Genomic DNA, 27,169 nt, shown 5'->3' with positions numbered 1-27,169 from the left:
CACACATCACTGCCCACACAACGTCCCTTCCAAGGGCCTGGGGAGGCCAGGCCAGGCATCGTGCCTGTGTGCAGACAGCACCCACTGGGGCACCTGCCCTCGCTGAACACTTTCCACAAGAGCTCACAGAAAGCTGCAGCATGGGGAAGTCTCAGGGACTTTCTAAGTTCAGACACCTTCAAGTTGAGGTAGTGGCTGTTGAAGGATTCATTACTTCTTTTTGTGGGATATATGAGACACTGGGGGATTCACCTAATCTATATTTTGACATCTACCACATTGACCTAGTCACCCTGCATGCCCTTTTTAGTCTATGCAGAAAATGAGACATCTGTAGGACATGGTTGACTTAAACTGTTTTAGATGTCTTACTTAAGAGAAGAACTTTCCATCCTCTCTCCTGACAACAGGATGGGTCTAGCTGAGCAGCAAGAAGTGGATATCTGCTGTATGCATATTCTCGTATCATCAGAGGCTGGGTCCCTTTTGTTTTATGTGACTACCTCCTGTGGAGATAGCCCTAAAGATCATGATGACTCCTTCTGTCCTTAAAATCTATTAATCTTCTAATTAGAGCTAATTAAAATGAAATGCATTTTTACTTTTTTTTTTTTTTCTAGACAACTATCTCCTTCATCATTAAAATATTGACATTTTTCAAACGAGCTCCACTAATGACAAGGGAACATTAATATACCTAATTAGAATTCTTTTCTAGTAGTAAGACAACAAGCTTGTCCAATTACACATTTTTATACCATTAGAAAACAAAGTGTGAAGCTTTCATATGAATAGGTTACATGCAATGGCACACTAGTTAGTGCAAAGAACCCAATGTAAATAGAAGCCAACAAGTCATATTTCCAAATATTGGGGGACCAGGGGAATGCACAGAGGGGAAATACTCTGCTGTTGTTCATGAAGTGTCTTTAAATGCACGTGCAATAATTTTTTTTTAAATATTTGGTATGAAGTTGAGCGATGTAGAAGCCAGAGAACAGCAGGAAGAAAGCAGGGGGCTGCCTAAGTAGGACATGTCTCCTCTCAAGCTCCAGCTCTCTCTTTGTAGCTCTTATGAAAAGCTTGCGGTGGCAGAAGACAACAGGAGATGTGCCATTTAAACACAGGTAGGCCATTAATATATTGTTTAGAGTAATTGAAATTCACTGCACAGGATTAGTTGCCTGCCAATCATCCCAATTAAGCAGGCGTGTCATTGATCAGGATAGCAATTAAGAGGATTCTAGGGTATCAGCAATTTATTCTTAACTGCCTCAAAACTAATTGCTTTCAAGCACAGAAACAGGTTCAACATTCTTTACAATAGAGAAAAGAGGGAGTTATTGGAAAATTTCGTGTCCTTTTCCCCATGAATTTCCCATTGGCTAAACTAGATTAGGAGAATTTACAACACTCCGAAGCTTGAACGTGGTAATGAATTATTCCATCATTATCTGCAGCTAGCAACAGGAAATGACAAGATAAAATGGAGCTACACTTAGTTGTTGTTTTTTTTTAAAATGTGGATTCACAATGTCTAAGAGCAATTCAAACCTCAGAGCCAGCCTTCGGTGAGGTGCAGGCTCTAGGGCAGCATACCATGTGCTGTCCCGCAAACCACCCAACTCTTGGCACCAAACATCCAATTCAAAACTGGTGGGACTCTCTGCACAGCTCTGTGCTGCACTTGGTGCCCTTGGACTCTGCACCCACTAATGGCCAGGTCTAACCTCCCAGAAGCTTGATTAGTTTGGCTCTTGGCTGCCTACATTAAAAGCATGTTGGGATGCCTGGTGGAGGGCTGGGCAGCTCTCTGCTGCATTGATCTCCCTGTGCCTGAGTGAGAGTGAAAGAGGCATCGCATGCAGGGTAGTTCAGGGGCTCTCAGGAGTTGAGTTCCTGTAAGGACAGGTCGGATAGAAAAAAAATGGATAATTAGATGGACAGGGTTAGCAGTGCTGGTCTACAGGATCACTGAAGTCAGGTTTGGTCATAACCTCAGCCTCAGCACAAACCAGAAACCTAACGAACCTACAGAAAGCTACAGTGAGAATTTTTGGCTATGCTGCAGCACATTGCTCTATGTTGGTGTTTTTTACCTTTTTTCCTCCTTCTTTTGTCACATTATTACCATCCACACACCTTTTATTCATGTAGATCAATAAGGAGACAACAAATATCTTGACTATTTACACTTCTGTTCTTATTGCTTTTTTAACATAGAAAACAATGTGAATATATCAAAGAAATTATATAACACCTCTAAAAAGCACACTGATAATATTTTAGTACTTATATAGAGCACCATCTAAGAGTATTATTTTGAAATAAGCTTCAAAACTTTGCTTAGGATTTTACCTTTCTGAAAAATCAAGTATTCAGCACTATAAGAATACTTTCCCTATTTTGAAGTATTTGTTATGCAGAGAGCATAATGTTTGCTGTTAATTATAGGATACATTAATTACCTCCATATAAATATGCTATTTTGCAAACTACTCTTTACATAAGGTTCATTTTACTTCAAGTGCATCATTTCCCTCTGCAGGATTGGAGGTTCCTAGAGGGGGGTGGCAGCAGTGATGCAGACCCTCACCACACAAAGAGGAGGAAAACTTCTCACTCCTTGGAAAATGCCAGGTCCCCAGCCAGTTCAGTCTAAAGCCTCCAAACCCTTAGACTTTGCAGGTGTGAACAAGCATGAATTCTGGATATATTCTGGCTTCATCTCTTTAACAACACCTAAGCATCTCCTTTCTCTTCCCTAACTGAACTTATCCTCCCCAGACCTCTAGACCACGGAATTGCTAATAGCCCTGTATTAGAGATGCGAAGCCCACAATGACTCACTCACCTGAGATCACACAAGGAGAATTGGCAGATCCACAAATGGGATTTAGCAGTCCAGAGCCCCAAGTCTATTGCCCTAACAGCTGAACATATAAACCAGGAGTGTTTTTAAGGTGCATCTCTTCTTTTTTAATGAGCCTAGGACTTTCCCTTATGGAAAAGGCATTATTCTGTAGCTTTGGACAAACTGCAACATCTCTCCTAAAAAATTATCCTTGTACAATGAATATTTCCACCCCTTTAAAAGGCATCGCTGTCCTGGCCTGACAGATGCATTTCCATCCATCCATTAAATACTACTGGCACAGTGGTACCTTGCACCCAGAGCAGAGAACGCCCTACTAACCTGCTCCTAGCCTAAACAGTAATAGTTGCAGTGACATTTCAAATCAGATATAGCAGAGGTCAGTAATGCTGTGGTGGGTAACAGGGGACAGAAAGTGCAAAACTAGCACCTAGGATAGCCTCAGTCTATCCTAATGAAAGGTGCAAGAGAATGTGGTGTATACATACATACTGATTTTCTAGCCAATGAAAATATCTTTTGTAAATTCTTATCTGGCAACTCAGCAGGTAAACAAATGGGTCAGTGAGTTAGGAAAAAAATGTTTCTTGCTCTATCATTTCAGGAGGATGAAGCCTGCAACAGCCTACATTTTAAGGAAACCAGACTCCTACTTGCAATAGTGCAACTGTTGATTACACTGCTTCCTCAGCTAAGCATTTGCTTAGAAAAAGAGAGCACAGCCCTAGTCCCCAAACCAGCTTTTTCCTATTAATTTAACTTTGCTTGCTCTATGTGTAATGCAGCCATTTGAAATCCTTCCATCTTGTTTGCAACTTGAATCATGTCTCTATTTTTAGAGGACTTGGAGCTATGCTATGACTTTACCAAATGGAAAATGTAATCATGTCTCTGTTATGTATAACAAAGTGTGTGTTTGTCCTGAGCCAGATGAACTGCATCATCAGGATTTTGGACAGAGTAAGATTTTTGGGACAGTAACGCTCCTAGGAACTGGCCCTGCCAGCAACTTTTCTTTCCTAACTTGCATTAGCTTGGGGTTTGTGACAGCTCCCCAGAGAGCCGCACTGAGGCAGCGCAACAAGAAGACACAGTGCCTTAAGAATGCATGAAACCAAATGACTCAATTTGTCTGTATAGCTGATGGGGATTTGATCTGTTTGACACAGCCAACTTGGGGAAAGGAAAGAAAAAAAAATGAAGGAAAAAAAAAAAAAAAAAACATGTTTCTTTAGGAATAGCTTGTATATGACATCACTGTAACTAAATTTCAGCTTAACCAGCATTTGCAGAGACTGGAGAGGGTGACACAGTCCTCCTGAAGTCCACATGGGCAGATTTATGCTGCTGAACAGCATTTGCATGTATTTGAACTTCACTCCTAGCTGGTCACATCGAGTACTTCTGCCCTGCTCCAGAGGCGCTTCCCACCCAACTTCCAGGCTCTGCATTTAACAGGAACAAGCACGGGGAAGCTGACAGCGAAGCTGAGGAAACATATGGTAGCTTTGTGCATACGGAAAGGCGAGGTGTGACTGGGAGCACGCTGCATGCTGCTGCCGTTGGCGCCCCTCAAACGACCTACATAAATACAGCAGGGAACAGGGAAAATAAGCTGTTTGCTCACGTGTCGGTTTTCGACGGTTCTTAACCTAACAATAACTAGATGTATTATTCAACGCATTCGAGATCAAAAAGCAGACATTCTTTTTAAATACTTAAAATTTGGTATAGAGTGTGCCTTTACTGATGGTAACAGAGGGGCATAAGGTAAAAATACCCACATGCATCTAATCTGATTTTCCTCTCACAGCAGTTTTATACGGGTGTAATTTCATTGATCCCTGAGAAATTGTTACAGATTCAATGGAACAGAATCCTGAGAGAGAAGAATCAGCCAAAAAACGTCACTGCCTTAAGACTGGTACATGATATTTTAAAATGCCATAATAAATGCATACAGAAGCCACAAAATCCCTTGCAAAAGGAATTCTGAATCGTCCACATGTGGGACAATTGTTCCTCTGCAGAGTGGTCTTCCCTCAGTGGAGAAACTGTCAGCACACAATTACAGATCTCTGAAAATCATTAACTCTCCATGTTTACTGGAAATGCATTAGTGAGAAAACACCATTCTACTTCTCCAAATGCCTTTTGAACATAATAGCTTTTTTTTTTTTTTTTTTTTTCCAAAAATGAAATTCCCAAATACACTAAGAAATTACCACAAAATGTCACATTTCTGTAATTAATAATTCAAGTCTTTTCCCTACCCAAGCCCATAAAGAAATCAAAAGTACAATTGAAATGCTGTTTGCCTGGCAATATGTATTCTACTTCACAGCAGCAGTTGTCACAAAAATACTTTTGGTGTTAAGAAAGACACTCTGGGCTTGGTTTATAAACAAATTTTTGCTGGCTCAATTGACATAAATCAGGCTAACTACATGATTTACATCAATTGCATTAGATCAAATTAACTGCTATAATCGAGCAAAACCATTCAGTTCCCCTAAATATTGCTAAATGAAGAAAAGCAATTCACATCAGGCAATTTGTAAGCACTTCAGAGTTGTTTGAAAAGTTATGCTCCCACTTTTAGAAACACTGCAAAAATATTTGGCATAACATCACTCTACCATACGGTAACTTTGCTCTGTATCAATTATAATCTTTCCTTCGCACTTTGCTCTTCAGCAATTACGATGCTCTGCAATTTAACTTTGCCTCTGCTCCCACGTGGGGGAATATGGAACAGAAGGAGTGGGTTGGGCCACGGACCCAGCCATTTTCCCACTTTCTACACAAAACCCAGTGCCAACCAGCGCAGCTGTGACAGTGAAAAGATAAAACCAATCTGCACAGGTAGAGGACTCTTAAAAAATGCTGGGGACCAAGGGTGCACCAAGAACGCCAGTGTGAAGACAACAGTCTGGCAACCTATTTAGAAATGAAGTTATTTGCATCTTTCCATGCTCTGAAGGTTTGGATGACTGTCTAATGGCATAAAGTTGGCCTTCCAACTCCAAATCTTAGGCCACTCACAGTCAGATGTTGTAAAAGGCTGCCTGCAAGTGAAAAACTCCTCTCTTTGGAGACCGTATTGATCCACTTCTAAAGTTCCTGGCATAATTTTGTTCAGTCTTACAAAGCACCATCTCTAGGCAACCAGTCTTTGGTGGGCTCCCAGTTATTGCTTAAGACAAGTTTTTTCTGTGTTACATCCATCGTCTCCCATTCCTTCCCTCTGGGCGTTGAAACCTGTCAACACTTTTTAAGACAGAGGCAAACGGTTTTATTTCTACTTGACCCCGTGGCAAAAGTCTATTGCTTTCCTTCACTGCCTTCAAATTCCTTATCACTATCGATTCGCTTCGTATTGAAACTGTATTGGTAATTGCCAGGAGTCTTGTCCATCTAAATGGATTTGAATTCTAGACCAAGATTGTACCAGATTTCCTTTAAAAGAGCATTTAAAGTATATTGTAAAGGTGTCTAAAGCCTCTGATATCTGTGCTAGATACCTAACTCACCTCCACCACAAAGGTATGGTAAGAGACAGCGTCCTTTAGCAAGCTGTATGGGCTCTGCTGAAGTGGGTGGCCCTCGGTGCCCTCAGAGCGGGACCTGGGCCTGGGACACCTGCCTGGTTTCCACAGGGAGGGACGGGGGCCCAAGGAGCTTGGATGCAACTCAGCCCCTTTGTTTGCACAAGCTGCAGTCAGTGGGCAAGGGTCAGCCATGTGCTTCATCCGCTTCACAGCCCAGACACAGCAAAGCAGATCAGGAAAAAGGATGCGTGCGTTACTACTCAAAGTGAAATAGGGGACATTTTGAAGAGGATCCCTCCTCAGTCTCCCCCTTTCCTCACCTCTTTAACATTTCTTTTCACTGTTTTACTCAGATCCCCCTCTCCCCACTTTCTGAACTTCTCTCACCAGCAGAAGAATATGTTTTAGAAATACATTTAATCTCTCCGGCCCTGTTGTCAGACTTACTGGAACTGTTTTGACTTGTGAAGAGCACCATGTGCTGCCGATTCTCGTGAAGGCCGTGCTTACATTTTATGGACGGAATAAGACCATAGGAAACATTTTTATATCATTTATAATTAGCCTGCGGCAACTCATCTCCGTGGATTAGGAAGTTTCATAAAAGAACAACACACCTGGTTCACCCATTGCACCAAAAAAAAAAAAAAAAGGTACTTTGCAGAAAAGCTTCTTATGAGGGGAAATTTTTCTCTGTGGAGGAATTTTTTCTATGTCGGGAAATTACACCATGTAACCTTGCCAAACCTACAGCTTATAGACATATATGTTTAAGTGTAATTAATATATCTGTTTCAGGGCATATTTGGATTTCATGTTTGGACAGAGAAAAGGTTTCCATTTTTCAAAAAGGAGGGTTGTTTTGGGAAAGCCTTCCACTCCTGTTTGAGTGATACAGTATTAACCGTTGTCAGTGAAGGCAGATATGCTGCGCTGTTTAAGAATAAACATCTCTCTTTCTGTATGCACGTATGTATGTAATCAAATTAATCCTTGAATGACTCCTTTGACGTCAATTTTGCTTGATTCATGGCAAGACAACAAAGGAAAAAGTAATTCTTTGTTTATAATTCAGAAACATGAGAAACCTGATTGTAATAAATGTATTGCCTTATGCTGAACACGCCTGTATTCCCATTTTGAAATGCATATGCTTTTGGAGCCTCAGCATTTACCACAAGGAGGATATAAACCTCATAGAGGAAATCGCTATGGCTGGAACACACCCAGCAAAACCAGAAATCCCATACCAGTTGGGTAGAAATCCCTTGCCAGTTGAGTGGAAAGTTAAAGCCCTGTTTGGTCAATGTTAAGATACTAATCTTGCAGATTTTTGAGTTGCCATCTCAAAAACATCTCACCCACAGCCTGTGCTAAGTATTTATTATTTATATAACAATATTATATAGAAGCTCCCATCAATGATCTGGACACCACTGTACCAGCTATTAGCAGGATTACAGAATCACAGGATGATTTGTGTAGGAAGCGACCCTCAAAGAACATCTCGTTCCACCACCACCACCCCTGCCATGGGCAGGGACACCTCCCACCAGACCAGGTTGCCCAAAGCCTCACCCAGCCTGGCCTTGAACACCTCCAGGGATCCACCATCCACAGCTTCTGCTTGTGCCAGTGTCTCAACACCCTCAAGTCAATGAGTGTATAGTATGATACAGTCTTTATTTGGACATAGATGAATGATTGTTTCTTTCCTACTGAACTTGATGAAGGCATCCAAAGCACAAGACTGACCTATGGGAGGAAGAGCTGTTTAAGAAAACTATCTAACCTGCAGCATGTGTTCTTCAAAATGTAAATTCTTATTTTCTCATTCATTTCAACGTGTTCTGAATGTTTAAATTTCTGCAGTCTAAAATTAATGTTTTTGTTTTATATGATCCACGAGTTTGATAGATATGTATGCCCTCCCTTTACAAATTCAGAGTGTAATTAGTTGAACTCTTGTTTTAGGCAAGTCTGAAAGTTATTCTGAACAGCATCACTTATAATGGGAGATACCCTGTAGGGAACAGAGGTCACATGGGTTGCAATAATTCTAAACAAGAACATTTTGCAACTCTGTCAAAACATTATGAAGCCAGAAACCGTATCAAATGAATCAGGCAAACTCATTGGTACAAGGAATGAATAGGAAAAATTAGCTGTGGTTGTAAAGCAATCATGGTATTATGTTATTAGCATATGGGGTTAACAGTTATGGTTAACCATTACACCAGAGGAAATAGGTCCAATGCCAGAATATTTTAAATCAGCATTCAAATGTGCTCTGGTCAAGATACAACTTATCGGTAAGACTCAAATGAACGGTATCACGTGAATTAGCCAAAACTAAGCTGCTGACACCTGACATTTATAAAAGACTGATAAATATTAAATTAGCAAAACAGAGGTTAATTTTAGGGACATTTTCAGAAGGTTTGAGCTAGGAACAGCATGATTTTCCCTTTCCTTTTGACTTCTTCTAGCAGTAGCTCAATGGAGGCTCAATTTGTTCAAGAAAACAGTGTTAAGAAACATAGACCAGATTCGGGTTAAAGGTGGATTGAAAAAAAAATAGCAGAAACTCTAGTAGTTAGGAGGCAGGACTGACTGAAACAATAAAGTTATACACCCCTGACAGCCCTTGTACCTGTAGTTCAACACCAATGACTGTGTAACTAACTTGCCAGGTCTGCAAGTCTGGATTTGCAGGAGAAGTGAGCAACCTCTTGTGCACAGTGTTAACAAGTCCGAATGTCCCTTCTTTCTTAAGGAAAGAGGAAGCCTGAGGCAAGGCAAGATTCTTGCAGTGAAAAATCCCATCATCCACCGGATTTCATGGGGAAGACCTGAAGGTGTTGAGCAGGATATAAGTACACGCAGGGGTGATCACTTCTGCCCCTGGAGGCTAAATGTGAAATGTGTCGCCAGTTTTTGACTAGCAGCAATCAGAGCTGTTTTAATATTTTAGTCAGAAAAAGCCTGAAAAATCCTATCATGCTGTGTGTTTTATCTTCCATTGCAGAAAAATAAAACAGCAGCAGCAAATAAAGCTTGTACCAATTCAATTTGGAAATAACAAGTTCAGCAAAAATGAAGAGACACAACAAATTATTGAAGTTACCAGGTTTGAAAAGACCTTTATAGGGAGACAAGGTGAACTAGAGGTGTAAATAAGTTTTTAAAATTGAATGAGTTTTCTAAGAAAGCTTTAAAACAGACAAGGTGCAAGGTGAGAATAAAACAAAGATTTAGAATGTCATTTAACCACAGGAATTCAAAGCATGGAACTAGGCTGTTCACCTCTCGGACAAATCCTCCTACTCCCCACTGAAAACGCTAGAGGGCAAGAAAATCTGAGCTGTTCTGGCAGCAAGTGGAGTATGAACACACAGAACCCCGTCGTACACCCATGGCTATAAAACCCCAGAAGGAACTGAAAGCCTGCTCCCATAAATCAACAGGGAAGCAAAAATACATGAGGACCAGGACACACATATAAGCTTCCTTCTACATGCCAGTTGCTGTTAGCAGGAAGGAGAAAAGAGTAAGAGAAGTTGTGAATCATCTCCATGGCAAGAACACTGGTGTGACGAGGACAATGACAAAGGCCATGTCTATGTTCTCTCGATCCACAAGCAGACCAGTGTAGGTAGCATTGCAAAGCCAGCAATTCTTTCTTCTCATTTCATCCATGAATTGTCTTGAAACATATGATATTTTGGTGATATGAGTGAAGGTGACGGAGCTTACAAGCATCTGGCTTGAGAGCAAGTTACTGAAAAATTTCTCAGACCTTCAGGGGTCCTTCCAAGCCTGCCCTAATTACCTCTACTACAAACAGGGAGTCACCAAAGGACTGCCTGAAGAATGCACTTTTTGTAGTTCAAGGACCTTCCTTTTTCTTCCCACTCATCTCTGCTGGCAGGTAGATTTTCTCCTCAATCTGGACTAAAAAAAAAAAATAGACATCAATTTATTTTTTGAATATGAACAAAACCCAATGGGAGAATCAGGCAAGAAGAAAATTGCAGGCTTTTCAATCTCCTATTGTAGGGAAGTATGCTGGAAAGAAATTCATAAAATGAAATGAATGTAAAGAGTACATCCAAGAGTGCAGATTAGTGAGGAATGCATGTGTTAGGATTTGCATAATTCCAGCTGGTTGGTGGAACATTTCATATTAACAATAATGCTAAAAATAACATATTTTGAATATACTTGAATAGACTATGCTTAAGCAGTGCTGTTTTCTTCACAGTTCATGGGTACTCTACGAGAATCAAAGGCAAATGCAGGGCAGGAAAATTCATCCTCGAGTGAGGTGGTTGCAGACAGCATTGCAAACGGGTACAGCTATTGCAGTGAAAAATGCCAACATATATAACCAAACAAGACAAAATTCCTCCACCTACTCATCAATAATCCTTTAGTGCCTGTATGAATCCAGACATTCAGTTCTTGTTCAAGAGAAGTTCAGATCTGTTTGATAGTGGGTCTAAATTAAGCACTGCAGGGTTGAGAGACTCCTGAAATTGCATTGTTTTAAAGACTCACACAGTTTCAAGGGTCTTTATTTCAGTGACTCTAAGCACTGAACTGATAAAAAGTTATTCTTTTATGCTTTTAGTTTGCTCTCTGTCTAAGGCTCCTCTACCTCTAACTTGTATTGTTATTTTGTGTATTTTGACTTGGTATTTTTCTAAAAGTCCCATTCCTTCAACCATAGGTATCTGTAAAGATTTCATTTTTTTTTGCTTTAAAATAAAAACCCAGATGCTCTTAGCCTTCATTATTGAAAAGGGAAGTTTTGAAAACATCACTAAGCTGAAGATAAAAGATCAAAAACCAGAAGGCAAATAAAAAGAATGCACATTTTGTTTTAGAGTCCCATTTTTTTTTCAGCCAACATCATGATATTTTTGAAGTGTAACATGATTTATAAAGGTTGGAACTGGAGAAAAAAAAAAATCAAAGAAAGTACTTTTACCTGCAAACATGAAGATACCCATTTAACTGTACATACCAGTATTTCCAACAGGTTAATGGAATGACTAATGTGCATAAGAGTGAACATGTATTAATAGTCACAAAATACGAAAAACATTAGTGGAAAAAACACTTTTTGCAGACTCAGGCTGAATATCATATTTTTTTCTTTTTTTTTCCTACATATTAAAAGTGAATAGCAGCCTAGAGGATGTAACTATGGCTGAGCCTACAGACCATCTGAAACCAAGATCAGAAGTGTTGCAAATAAACATGCAGTATGAAGAAAGAAAATGGAAGATCCACCAAGCTCTGGACCTACCAAATGACTAAGCCAATAAATAAAATGTGAGTAATGACCAGTGAATGAAAATACTAATTAGGTAAGGCTGAAGTTTGGGTGATAAGGGGAGAAAAAGCAAGTTCTCAAATTGAAAAGTCTTCCTGAAAGACTATGTCAGTAGTCTCCATTAAACTCAGAAAGATTTGGTTCGTAAGTCTGACTTACGAACGAACAGTAGATATGTGATTGACTCATATGTACCTCCGCTTTAATTTTTCAGTATGTCACTAACTTGATTTTCAGTCCCAGAGCACCTACAGCTCCACTGAAGTAGTAGCAGATGTAAGAATTCAGCCTCTTTGAAAATTCAGCTAAAGGCACTTGGAGTTAGGAACAAAACGTAGGCTCAGTTGCATGCCTATTACTGTATGATCATTACGACTACTCACAAATTAGGCACACAGTCACACACATGGTCTTAGGCACATTGGGGAGAGTTTCAAAGACACAACATGGGATGATAGGATTCCAGCTCCCTCTAAAAGCACATGCCTTTGAAAAGTTCACCCTGGGCTTTGAACAGCTTTCCACAATGGATCTCTTCTAGGATTCAGTGGTAATAGAAATTGTTCCTTATATATCACCAGTTAATAACTCAAGATTAACGAAAATATGCTTAGTTTTTCACAAGAGGAAGGAAACTTCACGCACTGCTCCTAGGAAATGCGTGTTGCAACAAGAGGACCAATGTAGGGCAAATATCATACAAGAGAGATACATACAAGGAACAGAAATCCTACGTGGCTTTGTGAGGGACATCTCATTTTAGTCACCTATTTAACAGCTTGTTTGTTTACAGTGAAATCATGATGATGGGAAAAAATTAAGCTCATTCACAAAAATAACACATTTTTGAAAAATCCCTTGTGTGCTTTTGTTCCATTACAGTATGAAATTAACATTAGTAGTTTAGAGGGTTGTTTTCACTCTTCAACATTTGCCTTTTTATACTGGACCCAACACTTAACTATAGGGCATGTTTCAGTGGGGGGGAGGAGGGTTAGGAGGAGAGGCAGGAAAGAGAGAAAAAAGATAAGAACCTCAATTCATCTCACTCAAGGGTGTTAATTTAAGATTCAGAATGTAATCATACAGCTTTTTAAATCATCCAAACGTATTTAAAATGTTTGCTTATTTGAATCTGTTATGCTTTGATGGGGTATGGCAAGGAAAGAGAATGGCAAGGAAATATGTAATATGAGTGACAGCAGTAATAAATAATCATTATAAGCTACAACTACACCTTTACCTGATCTTTTGATCTACCATCTAAAATGCACTTAAGCAACAGGTAACACAAAGTTCCTTGGAGCATAGCACCGTCTGAGATGCTATGAAGGAACAGAAAACTAGTGATCCATCGGGTAAAGCTGCCCCAAAGATGTGCACACCAGCCCATTTTCCAGCTTCACAAGCCTCTTTTCAGTTCCTTGGCTAAGGACAACTTTGGCCTCTTACTAGGGGAATTATTGTTAAGGACAGGTGGATTACTCAAAGCAGTTTCAGGATGATTTATCGTGAGCTTGATCTCTAAAAGACAATTACGAAACTGAGAGCTGGACATCTGAATATTATGCTTCCATTTTCATTTCTCCCAGCGGGTAAATACTTGATGCTATTGTAGGTTATTATATAAAAAGAATGACAGTTTCTTCACCTAAGCCTTATAAAGCTTGATTAACAACCTAATCCCATTTTTTACAGAAAACAAAAGAGTGATCGAAGCATATTATTGATGGCCAACTTTTATGCAGAGAACTTAAACAAGTAGTTTGACATCCTAGAGACCAGATTTTCAATTCAGAACAGAACACGACCTGAGCTGAAGGTAGGTCTGAACACTATCAAGATATTATCTGTCTGCAGAAAATCTGCAAAGAGGAGGGAGGGAACATTTTGGGAGTAACTGCTACTTGATTGTCCATGATCTAAGGAGGAAAAGAGAAAAGGGAAACTACATCTTTCATGACATTAAAGATATTTGAAATAGCTTCACTGGCAGCTGATGATGTTATGTATTGTCTTGTCTTGGAAACATTAACTTTTCCTCTCCGTTCCTTTTATTTTGCCAGAGTCTGGTTTTAGCCTGATTTTCTTTTAGCTGAGTATTTTTTCAGCTTAGCCATGGGAATTGTCAGGAGTCCCGTATTTTCTTTGTTGGGTGTAAAGATGCCTATACATGCTACGGTACAGTTAGTTTCCCTCATAGTAGTTGTACCAAGGCAGGACAGAGGATAGCATTTGTAGTTTTTATTTTGTTATTTGTTTGTTTGTTTTTGCTTTTATTTTTACAAAGAATACCAGGGGAAGAGTTGCAGCTATGCGCTAAGGTTCAGTCACTGAAGCTGGATTGAATCCATATCATTTGCTTCCATCTTTACAAGATCTTCAAGGCATATCAGCTGCAATGCGTTATCCACAATGTCAAATATTCTAGACAGGCCAGAAATAAATCTGTCTATGAGCTATGACTAAGAAATCATCCATTAGCAACACAAAAGTAATCTCTGCCGTATTCTAGTCTAGAGTCCAACTGAGAGGGTCTAACATATTGGCCAAGATCAGCTGCTTCTGAGGATGGCTTTTTGCCATTTTCTCAGTCATCCCAGAAAGAAACAAGAAGTTAGGCAGTGTGTTAGCTTGCCAAATAAATGACACAAAAAACTTTTAGTGCCGATCTGATTGTTGTGTTTTCAGAGACAGTGATAAATAAAGAGAAAAATATATATTTTACATTATATATATAATGGAAAGACTTTTTAGATAGTCTTCATGATCTGTGGCATATCAGCTATTTTGTTCTCCAGATTCTTTCTCTCTCATAAAACTTCTCCAAAGAGCTGATATGCATCAAATTCTGAAGACCATAAAGTCCTTGTGAATTTAGCATCTTATCTTCCTTTCAGGTTAAGGGATGGGTTTGGTGACAGACAAAGGAGAAAGCACGGTGCATTTAAAAAAGTTAGAATGGGGTACTATGAGATTTTTGATGATCCATCACATTTCTGGTGAGCTAAACATAACTGTTCCCTAGAGAAGCACTTTCCACAAGTACAATACTTTTCAAGCAATTGTCCAGGAGGAAAACATCATCCATCAAGACTGTAGATAAGCATGCTATGCATACACTGCAGACCTTCACCTTAGTTGTAGAAATTAGATGACTTTTGCTATCAGTACCAGCCCATTTCAGAACAGCCCCTTGCACCCGAGCCGTGGCACGTCCTGCAAGCAGGTGAACTCACCGCGTTTGCGCGAAGATATCCCAGCATCTGCTAAGCCAGAGGGAGGGAAAGCAACAAGGTTGCCTTTCTTTTATCATGATATGATGTTACAGACCTCTAAGACCAGGCTAAGATATCAGAAAGAGGGGCTAGAAAAATAGTTTCATTTGACATATTGGTTTTGTGCCTTTATAGATGCAATGGTGAACAACTGCTTCAAATAGGAACTTCCACTGCAAGCCTACTGCTAAGGGAGGGCTTTAAAACCTGCAAGCATTTATCCCACTATCTGCAGGACTCCTGCATGCAGCTTGCTTGCAGCTAGTTTTAAAGGGGGAGGAGGGGGAGGGAGGGGAAATCAAGGTATGCTAAATATTGCTAATTTCCGTTTGTCCTGAAAACACACCACATCCAAACACAACATCCACTGCTGTTGTCTCAATTTCTGGTAACAGCAAGCTTCAATATAGGCCTAAATCTGCTGCCACTGAAGTCGATGAGAGCGCTGCTTTAATAGGAACAGCACTGGTCCCTGCTGCCAGCACTGCCCTATACCAAGCATCAGCAGCCTTCCTTTGTACCCCTCCAGTGAAATCCCAGTCCCTCCAAGCTCTTGCCTTAGTGGCAGTGGCTAAACAGAAAGGAAAGCGCAAATGCTGGGTATTTCCTTCATCTTTTTCTTTTTTTTTCTTCAACAGAGCAAAACAGACAGCCCATGAACCTCCATCTGGAACAGGGTGTGCTAAACTCATCTGCTCCAGCCTCTCCAGCAAGCAGCCTTGCTGCTAGGCTCAGTGCTAGCTGCCAGCTCCAGCCCCATGGGCTGGGTTTCTGAACAGTTTTCAGATGCTGCTGCCCCTTGGCTCCCTGAAAAACAACCCCCAGAACCCATTCCCTGTCCTCTGTTGTGGACATCCCTCTCCCTGAACATTGTTTCTGTGCTGTAGACAGCAGGTTCCATGCAATTTGCAGCAGGTAACAACTGTGGCTTGACACAAATAGGAGCTTATTTGACAACAGCTCCGCCTAGACCCCGTTGCAGGGAAGTAATGTATTTGGGATGGGACTCACCTGGCTGACTTTATTTCCAGGTTAGGGCATGCTTTCTAAACTAACCAGCCAACTCCTGTTTTAATCAGTGAGGACACAGGCAGCTGAAGATTTATTTAATTCCTGCACAGACGTCTAAATTAAGTGCAATGAATTTACCTCCTTAACTCATTGACTGCAGAGGGAATCCGGAGAATTAGCTCAGGCTGCTCGCTTCCCTTTTTAGGTCTGGTTAAGCACTAGTTACATGCTCTGAGCCCCATGCAATAGTGTCAGATCCCAGTGGGGATCTGATTGGCTTATATATTCCAAAAGATTTCAAATATCTTCTTAGTGGCTCTCTGTTTACCCAAAACACCATATGTTCGGTAACTTCCAGCCAACCTCTAAGAAGTCTAGCTGAGGTGTTCAAATGTCTTAATCTGCTCCTCTTAGGAACAGGAAAAATATGTTTTATGAGATAATACAGGGAAGTCCATCTTTTCGTATGACAAACACAGCAATACTTTGTTTTATGTTCGGTTTCATGCATAAAAAAAGAGGTGCCTGTATTTTTCAAAGCATTATATTTTGCAGCGTGACTTCTCATCAGGCCTTTAAATCTGGACATAGCTTTTGCTTTGTCAGCCCACTGAACATCCAAGTAATTTCATAATTGGTGTCGGCGTTCAACCGAAGGAATGGAGTCTCAGGTATTTTGGGGTAACAAAACATTTTTGGTTACAATTTTGAAGCATACGAAAAATGATAATGCAAGAAGCTGTAGTTGCATGCTACACCTTCCAGATGAGAACAAAGTAATGAATTAGTGGGGAAAACTCTGAAATGCTGACAACTGCAAGCTAGACTTCTGTAATGTACTGGCAGCATGGTTAACAGCCTGCAACCAAAATGTCTTATAATCTTTATGTGAACCATCAATTTATGCCTTTAAACTTACACAGCTATTATACTGTTAGATTTTTTTTTTCTCCTTGCCAAAGCTTACTTTATTTTCCTGGGCAAATTCTACACTAACAAAATGTTGGCCTGGGGCTGTTAGAAGAAACAGATATATAAAGAGAAGAAATGAACATCCAACTTAGTAGCCGTTCACACTGGATAAAGTAGGTCTGCCTTGCATGTTGAGATGCTGGAAGGGCAAAGTAGCAGCAAGAATAATTAAGAATAAAATGCAGTGAAAGCCATGCATCATGTTATCTTACAGCCTCTTTAACCCCCTGATTTTCCTTTAGCATCTTCCCAGTCTGATTTTCTTGCACGTCACTCATGTACTAACTATTTACATGCTCCATGTGAAAATAGTGCCAGCTGAATTGTCTGCAGGTTACACTGATTTCTAACAGCGTGGCTGCTGAGACCAAGTTTTTGTGAAAAACAGGATAAAGACGGACTTTCTTCAGAGTTCTGTCATGGAGAAAGTTACAAGATGTTGCTTTTTCATTATTTTTTTCTCTACCATTCCAGTACCCTCTGGAAGTTCCCAGGTCTGGGGAAATGTAAGGACAAGATATGAACAGAAGCCCACTGAGACATCCACTACTCTCTACTGCTGCAGACAGGGCATGGGCAACCTGGCCTTTCACTCACGGTGGCCTGTTGCAGGCCATTCTTACTTCCACTAATTCCTACCTGCTGATATAGACCCATGAGCCTACAATCCAAGGTGCCCATGGGGCCATCCCTGGCATGCAACAAGCTCCAAACCAGCCCTAAGTCATGTTTTCTCCCTGCAGAAACCTATGCCAAGACCTTGTCTTTTTGAAATCTCCGCTATAACATTTCATGGCCGTTCCGAAAGACACCACTGCTTACAGAGTGTAGTTATAAAATACTATCCCATAAACTCTGAAAACTATTCGGGGGCTATAAAATTCTTACAACAACTCCCGCTTGTATTATTCACCAAAAATAGAAGGGGGAGGGAAGAGGAATAGAAATCCAAACCCCATGCAGGAAAGATAGTGAGTACGTATTTACTTGATGCTAATTAACTCCACCTCTGTGTGACCCTCAGTTCTTTGAAGGTGTCCTTCTAGGCATTAATTACTGAAGAGTAAATTTTAGCCATTTTTAAAAGGCAGAAAAAATAATTCCAAGTGAGAAAAGTGAACTGCTAATCTAAAAACAAGATATTCCAAAAAAATCTTAAAACAAGTACATTCTGGCAGAAATAACTGGCTTTAAGACCTAAAGAGTCCACTTTGTTTTTATGTTGGTAGGGTGACATCCTATTCCCCAAAAAAGCCAATGGAAATTTTGACATCAATTTCAATGGTGGCAGAATTTCATTCCCTGAGTTAAATAAAATTTATTCAATTTTCATGTTAAATGCAGAGAAAAATCCTGCTCAGGTTTCCTGCTAATCCAGACTTAGAGTTCCTGCATCGTTACAGCAAGAGAGTTGGTAACCTCAGATCTTTTCTCTACTGTACAAAAATGACCCAATTTCCCACATTCTTTTGAATACTAACTCTCTGAAGCCTGTGATGTGAAGAAGAACCGCTATGTTGCTCTTTGAGTTTCACTCAATATTCCGACTGCAGTCTTTGTAAGTCTGCAAGAATTTACATTCATTGTCTCTCCAGAGTCACTTGCAAAATGATTTCCGAAAAAATCTCTCTTTCAACTACTATCAGACACTGTAATACAGGAACAAGGAATTCCTGGACCAATGGCCAGATGCGGTCTACAACTTAATTTCAGGCAGACTACAGACAAAATGGTTTTGCTTGTGTGTGTATTTATTACTGGATAAAAAACAAAGGTGCTTACTAACACGTGACTTGACAAACGTTTCTGAAGACCTAGCTGGACCTCGTCAAGGAAAAGTCCTCTGCCCTAGGTCAAATAAGCTGTAATTCAGCATTACATCTACTGACCAAGCAAGACAGAAACACGATATTGCAGAATATTACCCAATACACAAATGCTGTATCCCAATGTGATTGTCAAGTGGGCTTGCTGTGGTGGTGCAAAGGGCACCACCAGCAGACAGAGAGGTTACTCAACACGGGCAGCTTCACTTAAGGCAATGGTAAAGATGGAGAGAGAGGAATGGAGAGAGGGGGAGAAATGACCTTGACTTGAGTGTCAGAGTCCAGGGGAGATTTGGGGACTGCCAGGAAAAAAAGAAACAAAGACAAAACAACAACACAAAACCCAGTACCCTTTGGCTGTCAAACTGCATGCATTTGATATAGAAAAAAAGGGTGGAGACAAAATGAATCTAAGACCCCACCATTTCATTTCTACAAATGTCTTTTTTAAACAGAACTGTACTTTGGTACCAAGCAACATTAAAGTGATTGCAATAGATTAAGTAGAAAAAAAAATGTTCAGAATGGTAGGAAGTTGCTTACATCCTACTGTCACTTGACCTGAACCATCCTCTAATTATTTAGGTTGTTGCAGTTACCTGCTATCCGTCACTGATACATGACTGTCATGAGGTAAGAGCCAACTGCCATGTTGTAGCTGTGGATGGTTTAAAGCTTTTTGGGTTGTGAGGTGGGGGGGAAATGGAAGAAGGAAGGAAGGAAGGAAGGAAGGAAGGAAGGAAGGAAGGAAGGAAGGAAGGAAGGAAGGAAGGAAGGAAGGAAGGAAGGAAGGAAGGAAGGAAGGAAGGAAGGAAGGAAGGAAGGAAGGAAGGAAGGAAGGAAGGAAGGAAGGAAGGAAGGAGCCAGGTGAAAAGAAGAGGTGGAGAGGCAAACAAAAGAGGGAAAGGAAAATGTAATGGATTTACGTTGTCACCCTTCATAAATCTTGATCATGTCTTCAACAAGATCTAGAAAAATCACAGTTTCACTCCGGGACAGGGATGTTCATTACACAAGTTCAAAACGTATGAAAAATTACTGTGGGAAAATCATTCACAATTGATTTATGGCTAAATTGAGAGAAGTGGAAGTGCCATGGCCAATTGGCCGCCTTCAAAATATCTTCCAGTCTTGCACCCCCACTAAAAGCTTAGCACAAAGCTGCTTCTATCATGTGAGTACCCAAACACAAGGTATTAACCCAGCACATCCCATTAATCATCACAGCCACCTAGGAATGAGACCTGCAATAAAATGGAGAAAGGGGAGAAATGAATAATTTAGTAATTGATCTCTATCTGGAAAAAAATACACCATTCTAAAATAAACACTTCTCTCTTCACAAGCCTGAGAAAGTCCTTAACAATATTTGCATTTTTTAAAAATCTAATTAATTTATTCATGTTTCTTTACAAATAAAGGAAAAAGAAAAAAAAAAAAAGAATAAGAAAGGAAAAATCTTTCTGTCAGAGGGAAGAATCAGGCTGCAGAATTTCTGTTTGCCTTATTTAAAAATATATATCTAATTTCGTGAGGGCAGTTTAGAGCAAGCTGAGCAGAGGGAAGGCTTTGTGTGACAGATCTTTCCAGAGATCAGCTGTTAGATGTCTCCATATACTTCAGATCGATACAAAGGGCACATGGATGTTTAGATTAGTATCTGTGTTCCAACGAGTGCCAAAATACCTAAGGCCTTGCATTAGCTTCTATGCTCTCCAGCAAGTTTCAGCAACAGCCACGTCACTTCAGAGCTGCATCATGCCTCTAGGAAGGTTTAACTCGTGCACTGCCATGGCACAGGGAGTGTGTGGACCCGGAGCAGTGGCCAAATATTTGGGAAAGGAAGGGAAAAAGGATGAGGAAAAGTTCTTAGATGAACAATTTCTCAAAACAGCAGTCATCCTTCTGACACTGTGATGGGAGCTACGACCCACTCGGGAAAGAGCCATCTAGGTAGGCCTCTGAAAGAAGGACAGCATGAAAGCCACTGAAAAAAATGAGCCTTGTTCTTTTTGCATCCTACTGAACAACACCCTGTGAGGTTTCTCTATAAATTCATACAAACACCCCCCCACACACACATTTGTTTCATATAATACCTAAGCGAGTGGCTTTAGGCCAGCTAATTAAGCAATGAAACGCACAGCTTTTTTTTTTTTCCAAAGCACATGAATTAGAATCATGAAATACCGCACATTAGAAACGAGATTTGAAATGTGGAAGTTGCACAGTAGCTGAATGGCACTGTAATAGCACAAGCACTAGACATCTCTATCAAAGGCTTCTTTTTTTCTTTTTTTTTTTTTATTTTGGATAAATGAGCACAGTACACTGAATTATTAACTTTTCTTATAGAATGTAAACAGGATTTCAGAAGGATGAATCAGGTAAAATTCAAGTAACAGTTTAAAAACTGGAGCATGAAGTAACTAAGCAACAGCCCCTCTGAAGATGCACTTTTGTCAGGAGTTAGGCTTTTGTAAGGACTGCTGCTGTAGCCCATCCTCTCCCCCTCTTAAAACCTTATTACAGTTGAATTTATGACATGGATTTTCAAATGTTAGGATCACCTCCCCGATTAGCCCCAGGTAGTATCTTTATGAACAGCTGTCAAGTTTCATACGGTGTCCCTGTGGGCCTGTGCCATGGTAAGAGAATAGGGGATGTTCCTGACCGCTCCTCTCCAACATATTTTGTATCCTCCAGCCCATACAATTTCCACTCTTCTGGATCTTCTGAGGTAAAAGGTGTGGCCTCCCTTTGTTTGGGAGTTTTCCCAAGCTCTTGAATACTCTTGTCACCCTTTTCCTAATGCCCTTCCTTCAGCCACGTCATTTTTGAGCCGGGGAGGCCACCATTGCACGCTGTGCTCTAGCTGAGACCTCCAGCACTGGCTTTACACAAAAAGCTCTGTGATACCCTCCCAGTTATTCAATATCTCAATTTTCCTGAATGATAAGCAACCTAATATTGCAGTTGGGTTTTGATCATGGCTGTAATTGGAGCAAGTGCCCCCACTGACTTCCCATACTAAGCTCCTCTGGATCCTGCAGGAGTGCTCCCGCTCTCCCTCCCAGCCAGTCTCACCCGCATTATTCCCCTCTTCGATTCAATCTGCCCATTTTCCAGACAACTTTACAGTTCTTTGAAAGTATTCATAGTCTGTACTGCTTCTGAACAGACCAAGTAATTGTTTCCACTACAGATTTTGTTACTTTACTGCTCCAGCCCTCCAGTAACAAACGGGTTAACAAGAATCTTCGCCAATTTGCAGATGTCCAAATCCAAACTTCAGTCTCCTTCTACTATAGCAGATCAGGCTAACCCTCTGCTTTTCCTCTGCTCCCCAGCTTGCAGCCATAACAGCATCCTGCCTCTGACTCCACAGCATCGTAGCTGCTGAAATCCTTTGTCCGGAGCTTTGTCACAGACCGGCCGCTCGCAGCATTTGGTTTGCAATTACTCACAGCTCCTCCAGCACAGTCTCTATTCTAGGAGATCACTGAGACGTCAGCTCGCATTGTAAAATACACGCTGGTGGACTACATCGTGCCATAATCTCTCTGGTGCTTTACTATTGTTTCTAAATGAGGATTTCAAGCTGGTTGCCAGCTCCAGATGCAATGTGTTACTTAAACACATCACTGAATTAGCTAACTATGCCTGTAGCTGGTTCACAGGCGAAGCTCTGTTTTCAGCAGAATTTATTGAAGAGACACAAACCTCAGATCATTGCTAAACCCAGCCACAAATCAAAGTCCCCTGGCATATGGGACCAATCAGTCTAGCAGAGGTTTGCTGCTGGAGCACTCGTCACAGCCATTCGCCGAAGCATTTCTTCTCCCAGGGCCCTGCTAGTGCCAGTAGTGCCCTGCTCTCCTTCCCAGACTTACCACGCATTCGTGCAGGGCCACAGCCATTTTTGCATTACTTCTGGGATCCCGAATGTGTCCCGCTCTTCTAGAAGTCCTTCAAGGACTCCTCTTGCCTTACAGCCCTCCAGGTGTTGTATTGCCATCTTCAAGAGCACTGGCCAGGCCCAGTAGCTAAGCAACAAATGGCTGCCATGCAGGAATTTCAGTTTTTGACAGAGGATGGGAATCAGGAGTGTATGAAGAATGGGAATAACAAGGAGGACACTGTCTTCCACGATCTCTGCTGCACTGAGGAGGCTGCTCTGTCAAGGAGTTGTATTTAGCCTTACTCTGAGGAAAGGTAACCCAGATACTGTGTGCCTCTGAGGATGGATGCAGGGAAAGAACAAGCCAGAAGAATCCCACTGACACAACCACCATTTGGGAAGAAGGAAGGAGAGGAGAAAAGAAGACTTAGCACGTATGAAATGGTCCAACTTCACTTCCATCATCTTGGAGGGAGAGTCGGAAACTACTGAAGCCAGACTAGAGGCCAACATGACAGCAAGGTTATTGTAAATGATAGCCATAATAAAAAAATGCCATAAAATTACAAGGACGCAGTGGTGTTATTATACTTTCCCATTGAGATTTCAGCACTGAAAAAAACAAACATATGCATAGCCACACTCCGAAGTCTGTCAGACAGCCATCACAACAAAAGCTCTGCTTCCTTGGGACTCAGTCCTTCCCTGACTTGCTCTGCTCTGCCTCCTCGCTTGCAGCAGCAAGGCTGGGACCTCAGCGGCTTTGTCCCATGTGAGCACACACACGGTTGGCAGGAGGAACGAGAATACTCTCCCCCAGATCCCTGACCTGCACACCTCCTTTGTTCAGAAGTTTGCAGCGTTGTTGAATGTCTCATTATTTAACCAAATACCACCACGGCGATTGAAATGTTGCTCAGATGTAAGCACTTTTTGTTTATTTACCCCAAAGTACACAGCACACGGAGCAAAAGGAGAAGAACAGCAAACCCTATGTGTCTGCCTCCCCTTCTCCATCACAGCTGCATTTCATCACATCCACCCTGGAGTCACCATCTCGCCGTCAAGAGAGTGGCTCTGCTCCCAGCATGCTCCCCATTTGCCTGTCAGTTGAGCATGATGGGTGCTGAGTAACCCTCCTTCTTCCTTACGCCAGCATCTTTAAGGCTTTAATATTCTGTTTGATCTGAGGCTGTGGGAGGAGTAAGCAATCTTCTGTCTGGGTTATTAACTAGGTAGGGAATACTCCCCAAGAAATATATTCCCCAGCATTTCCCTTAGATCTCTTATCCATGCCATTGTGCTGTGGTTTTGTTTTGTGTGCGTGTGGTTGTTTCTCTTGTTTGTTTTTCTTTCTTTTATTTTCTTAAATAAGACTTTTTATTTATTTATTTATTTAATGTTACACATTCTGGCAAGTAGGTATAATGCAAATAATCTGAGAGCCAATGTTATTTATAACATCACTGCACATAACACCCTCATTCTCCCCACCAGCCTTTTACTCTATAAAAATACACAAGAGTAAACAGGCACTCCATAAAAAGAAACCCAGGCACCCAGTGTTAAGACTGAACAGCTAAGAACTTAGCAGCAGCAAATATAACCTCACCTCCTTGTGAATAATGCCTTGCTATTTAGTCTGGTTACATGATGACGCACTATACTGCAAACACGACGCTGAGGTTATCAGCTTTCTTCTACAATCTTCAATACAAATCAAGAAAATTATGTATACAGAGGCCAAACAACCCATTTGAAAGGCTGGGAAAAAATATGCTTGAAAATCAAGAGTGTTGTAGAAGAAAAAAATAATTATACAAATCAGAATGAAAATGCTGAAGCGCAGGTAATATAATGTAGAAAAAAATGGCATGTACTTCAAAAGGCAAGATGTCATTGCATATGAAAGGAAAGGAAAAAAAAACAAGGAACTACTTTAGCTAAACAGCTTTGTCCAACTCTTTGCCCTGGCCTTGTGAGCAGTGAAGGTTCATTTCAGTTGTCTTCGCAGCTTCTTTGGAAGTAACAATACAGGGCTAAGAGTGTGACCTTAAATAGAAACATCTATTATCCAAGTTTCCTGCTCAACACAGATGAGGCATATCCTGGGTTAACAAGGTGAGCTTCATTTTTTATAGACTCAGAGTATTTTCAGAGCACTTGGCCAAAAGTCCCAACAATCCTGTCACCGGGCTGGGAAATGAAGAGGGAGTGCCCATCTGTTTGTTTTGTGTTGTCTCATGAAGCAGATCCTTAGAAGAATTTTACAGGGAAGCTTTTAGAGAAAATAAAAATATTTATTTTTTCCTCTAGTGAGGATTTCTGGGTTCACACTGACATTTGACAGCAGATATTTAGCATGCTGTACACCATATTTCACTTACAACAACAGTAGATACAATAAGGTTCTCTTCCCCCAGAAGATGACAGTAGGGTACATGTTTCATAGGAAATTACATTTTCTCAAGGTCTGGGGGTGTGCTTTTTTTGTTTGTTTGTTTTGATTTGTTGTGGGTTTTTTGTTTAATTGTTAAGGCTCAAATGAAGGAAATATGTTTGGAAGAAAGGGTCTGCGGTGACACTGACACTGAGTCTGGGTGTACAGAATGTATTTCTGTAATACATTAAATATCCTACCACATTCAAACAAACACACAATAACATTTATGTGCAAAGAAGCCATAGTCACAGCTCTGACACCTCCTCTAGAATTTGCTTCAGCAGCAGATCTCAGTCATCACCGGGCACCTGTAAGACAAAAGAATAAGGAGCAAATGTTAGCAGAGAGACAACTTCTTCCATTCAGTTTGCTGCCCAACGGGACTTGCAAGAGCCTTCAACATCTATCAGCACAGAAAACTATTTTGGCTCCCTGTCCTGCACTGCTCTGTGATAAGCAGGTGAATGCCATCTTGTTTATCTTTCATCTAGGTGTTGAGCAGGGCAGTGGGGCATGAGGACATCCATGAGTACCCCAAACTAGAAAAGACTGACACAGCATCATGTTTTGGGATTACGTTACTCATGTTGTTAAGGGCTTGCTGGGAAAACGAAGACAGCAAGCATGCATTTGTAATACACCACCTAGCTTAGCAAAAGGAGCCGTAAACCCTTTTAAACAGACACAACAGCAAAAACAATTAAGGGAACTCCTTCAGTTCAGAGCTACCTGGGGTGAGCACACGAACTGGCGTACGAGCTGCCCAGAGGCCCTGGAGAGCAGTTGCTGAATTAGCAGGGAACGGAGCGCCTAATTGGTGATTGTTTATCAAATAATACAGCAGCTATCCCACTGTACTCTAAGGGGGAGGGAAGAATAAAGCTGTATCGGGTGCCACCACTGTGAACTTAGCATATTTCTGAGATATGTAAGACATATTCTCCAACGCTTTTAAGTGTCCATATGCAGACGAGACAGAGGCAGGCAGGAGGCACATTTAAGAGCGCATTTATTTCAAATGCCTCTGCTAGTTCAAAGGACTCAAACATAAACAGTTGTCTGAAAGAAATAGATGCATTTTGAAGAGGGAGAGGAGAATTTATCACTTTTGAGGTGGGAGGAAGGGATGGCAAATACAGTGCTAATTAATGTAAAGCCTTCTCTGTCCCTGCTGCCCCTTTGTCCCCAAACACGCGAAATCAAGAGTCTTCTCTGCCATGCTCTCTCAACACGCTTGGCACATACATCTTTCTCTGTCTCTCTTGCACTTATGCACTCTCTCTCTCCATAAAGGGGCATGAAATGAGAAATTTTAGCAAGGTTTCTTTACAGAAGAGAGGCTTGGCTTCAAGCCCGGTATACAGATGTGGGAGGCAGCCTTGAAAGAGAGCCTCCCTCAGTGCTGCCCAAGGAAGTGGTACTCCTCAAGAGGAAGCCAGGCTCGCTGGGACTCACTTTCTCCAGCCCCATCGGTACTACCTATTTTTGCTCAGAGACAATAAATGCCCAAGAAGGTGAAAACATCTGCATGATGCTGTCTTGAATTTTTCTCAGCTTGAACTTCAGGCAAAAATGCGCACATGTTGAGAGGAACAGTGAAAAAAAAAAGAAAAAAAAAAAAGAAGAAAAAAAAAACAGAACTTGTGGCATCCCTGGATTTGGTATTTACTTTTCACACACCATCTCCAGTTATAAGAATTAGCCAATTTAATAAGGAGAATTGTTTGTTATCTTTAGCTTCAGATAGATTATTTCTTTTCAGCAAGCCCTTGTAGACTCTTGTAATAGTTTATTGCTACAGTTATACAAGCATAGACAATTTACACCAGGAAAAAAAACCCTTTTGCAGGTACAGTTTTACATCATTTCCATGAGCAAATTAAGTTGTCTGAGAAAAAAAATCCTTTTTCCCTCTAGTGTAACTTCATATATATTAGGGCTTTTGCTAGCATAGCAATGATGACAAAAATA

At 40.9% G+C, this 27,169-nt stretch overlaps 1 protein-coding gene across 4 annotated transcripts in view; it reads right to left on the bottom strand.

Annotated features, from left to right (window-relative positions):
* Positions 1-27,169, bottom strand: part of LOC311432293 (uncharacterized protein) — a 239,213-nt gene that overhangs the window by 171,516 nt on the left and 40,528 nt on the right. The window contains exon 3 of one of the 4 annotated variants that reach the window (XM_084510558.1): positions 25,035-25,506. The exons of the other annotated variants lie outside the window; for them this stretch is intronic. Within the exon in view, the coding sequence (XP_084366684.1) occupies positions 25,476-25,506 (31 nt within the window). The 3' untranslated portion in view covers positions 25,035-25,475. Of the gene's footprint in view, positions 1-25,034; positions 25,507-27,169 lie in introns of those variants that run through there. 4 annotated transcript variants of the gene reach the window in all.

The sequence above is a fragment of the Aythya ferina genome (assembly GCF_964211825.1).
Source record: "Aythya ferina genome assembly, chromosome: 2".
NCBI classification, from domain to species: domain Eukaryota; kingdom Metazoa; phylum Chordata; class Aves; order Anseriformes; family Anatidae; genus Aythya; species Aythya ferina.
Note: the sequence above shows the minus strand (reverse complement) of the source record. Positions and strands in the feature narration are given on the sequence as shown.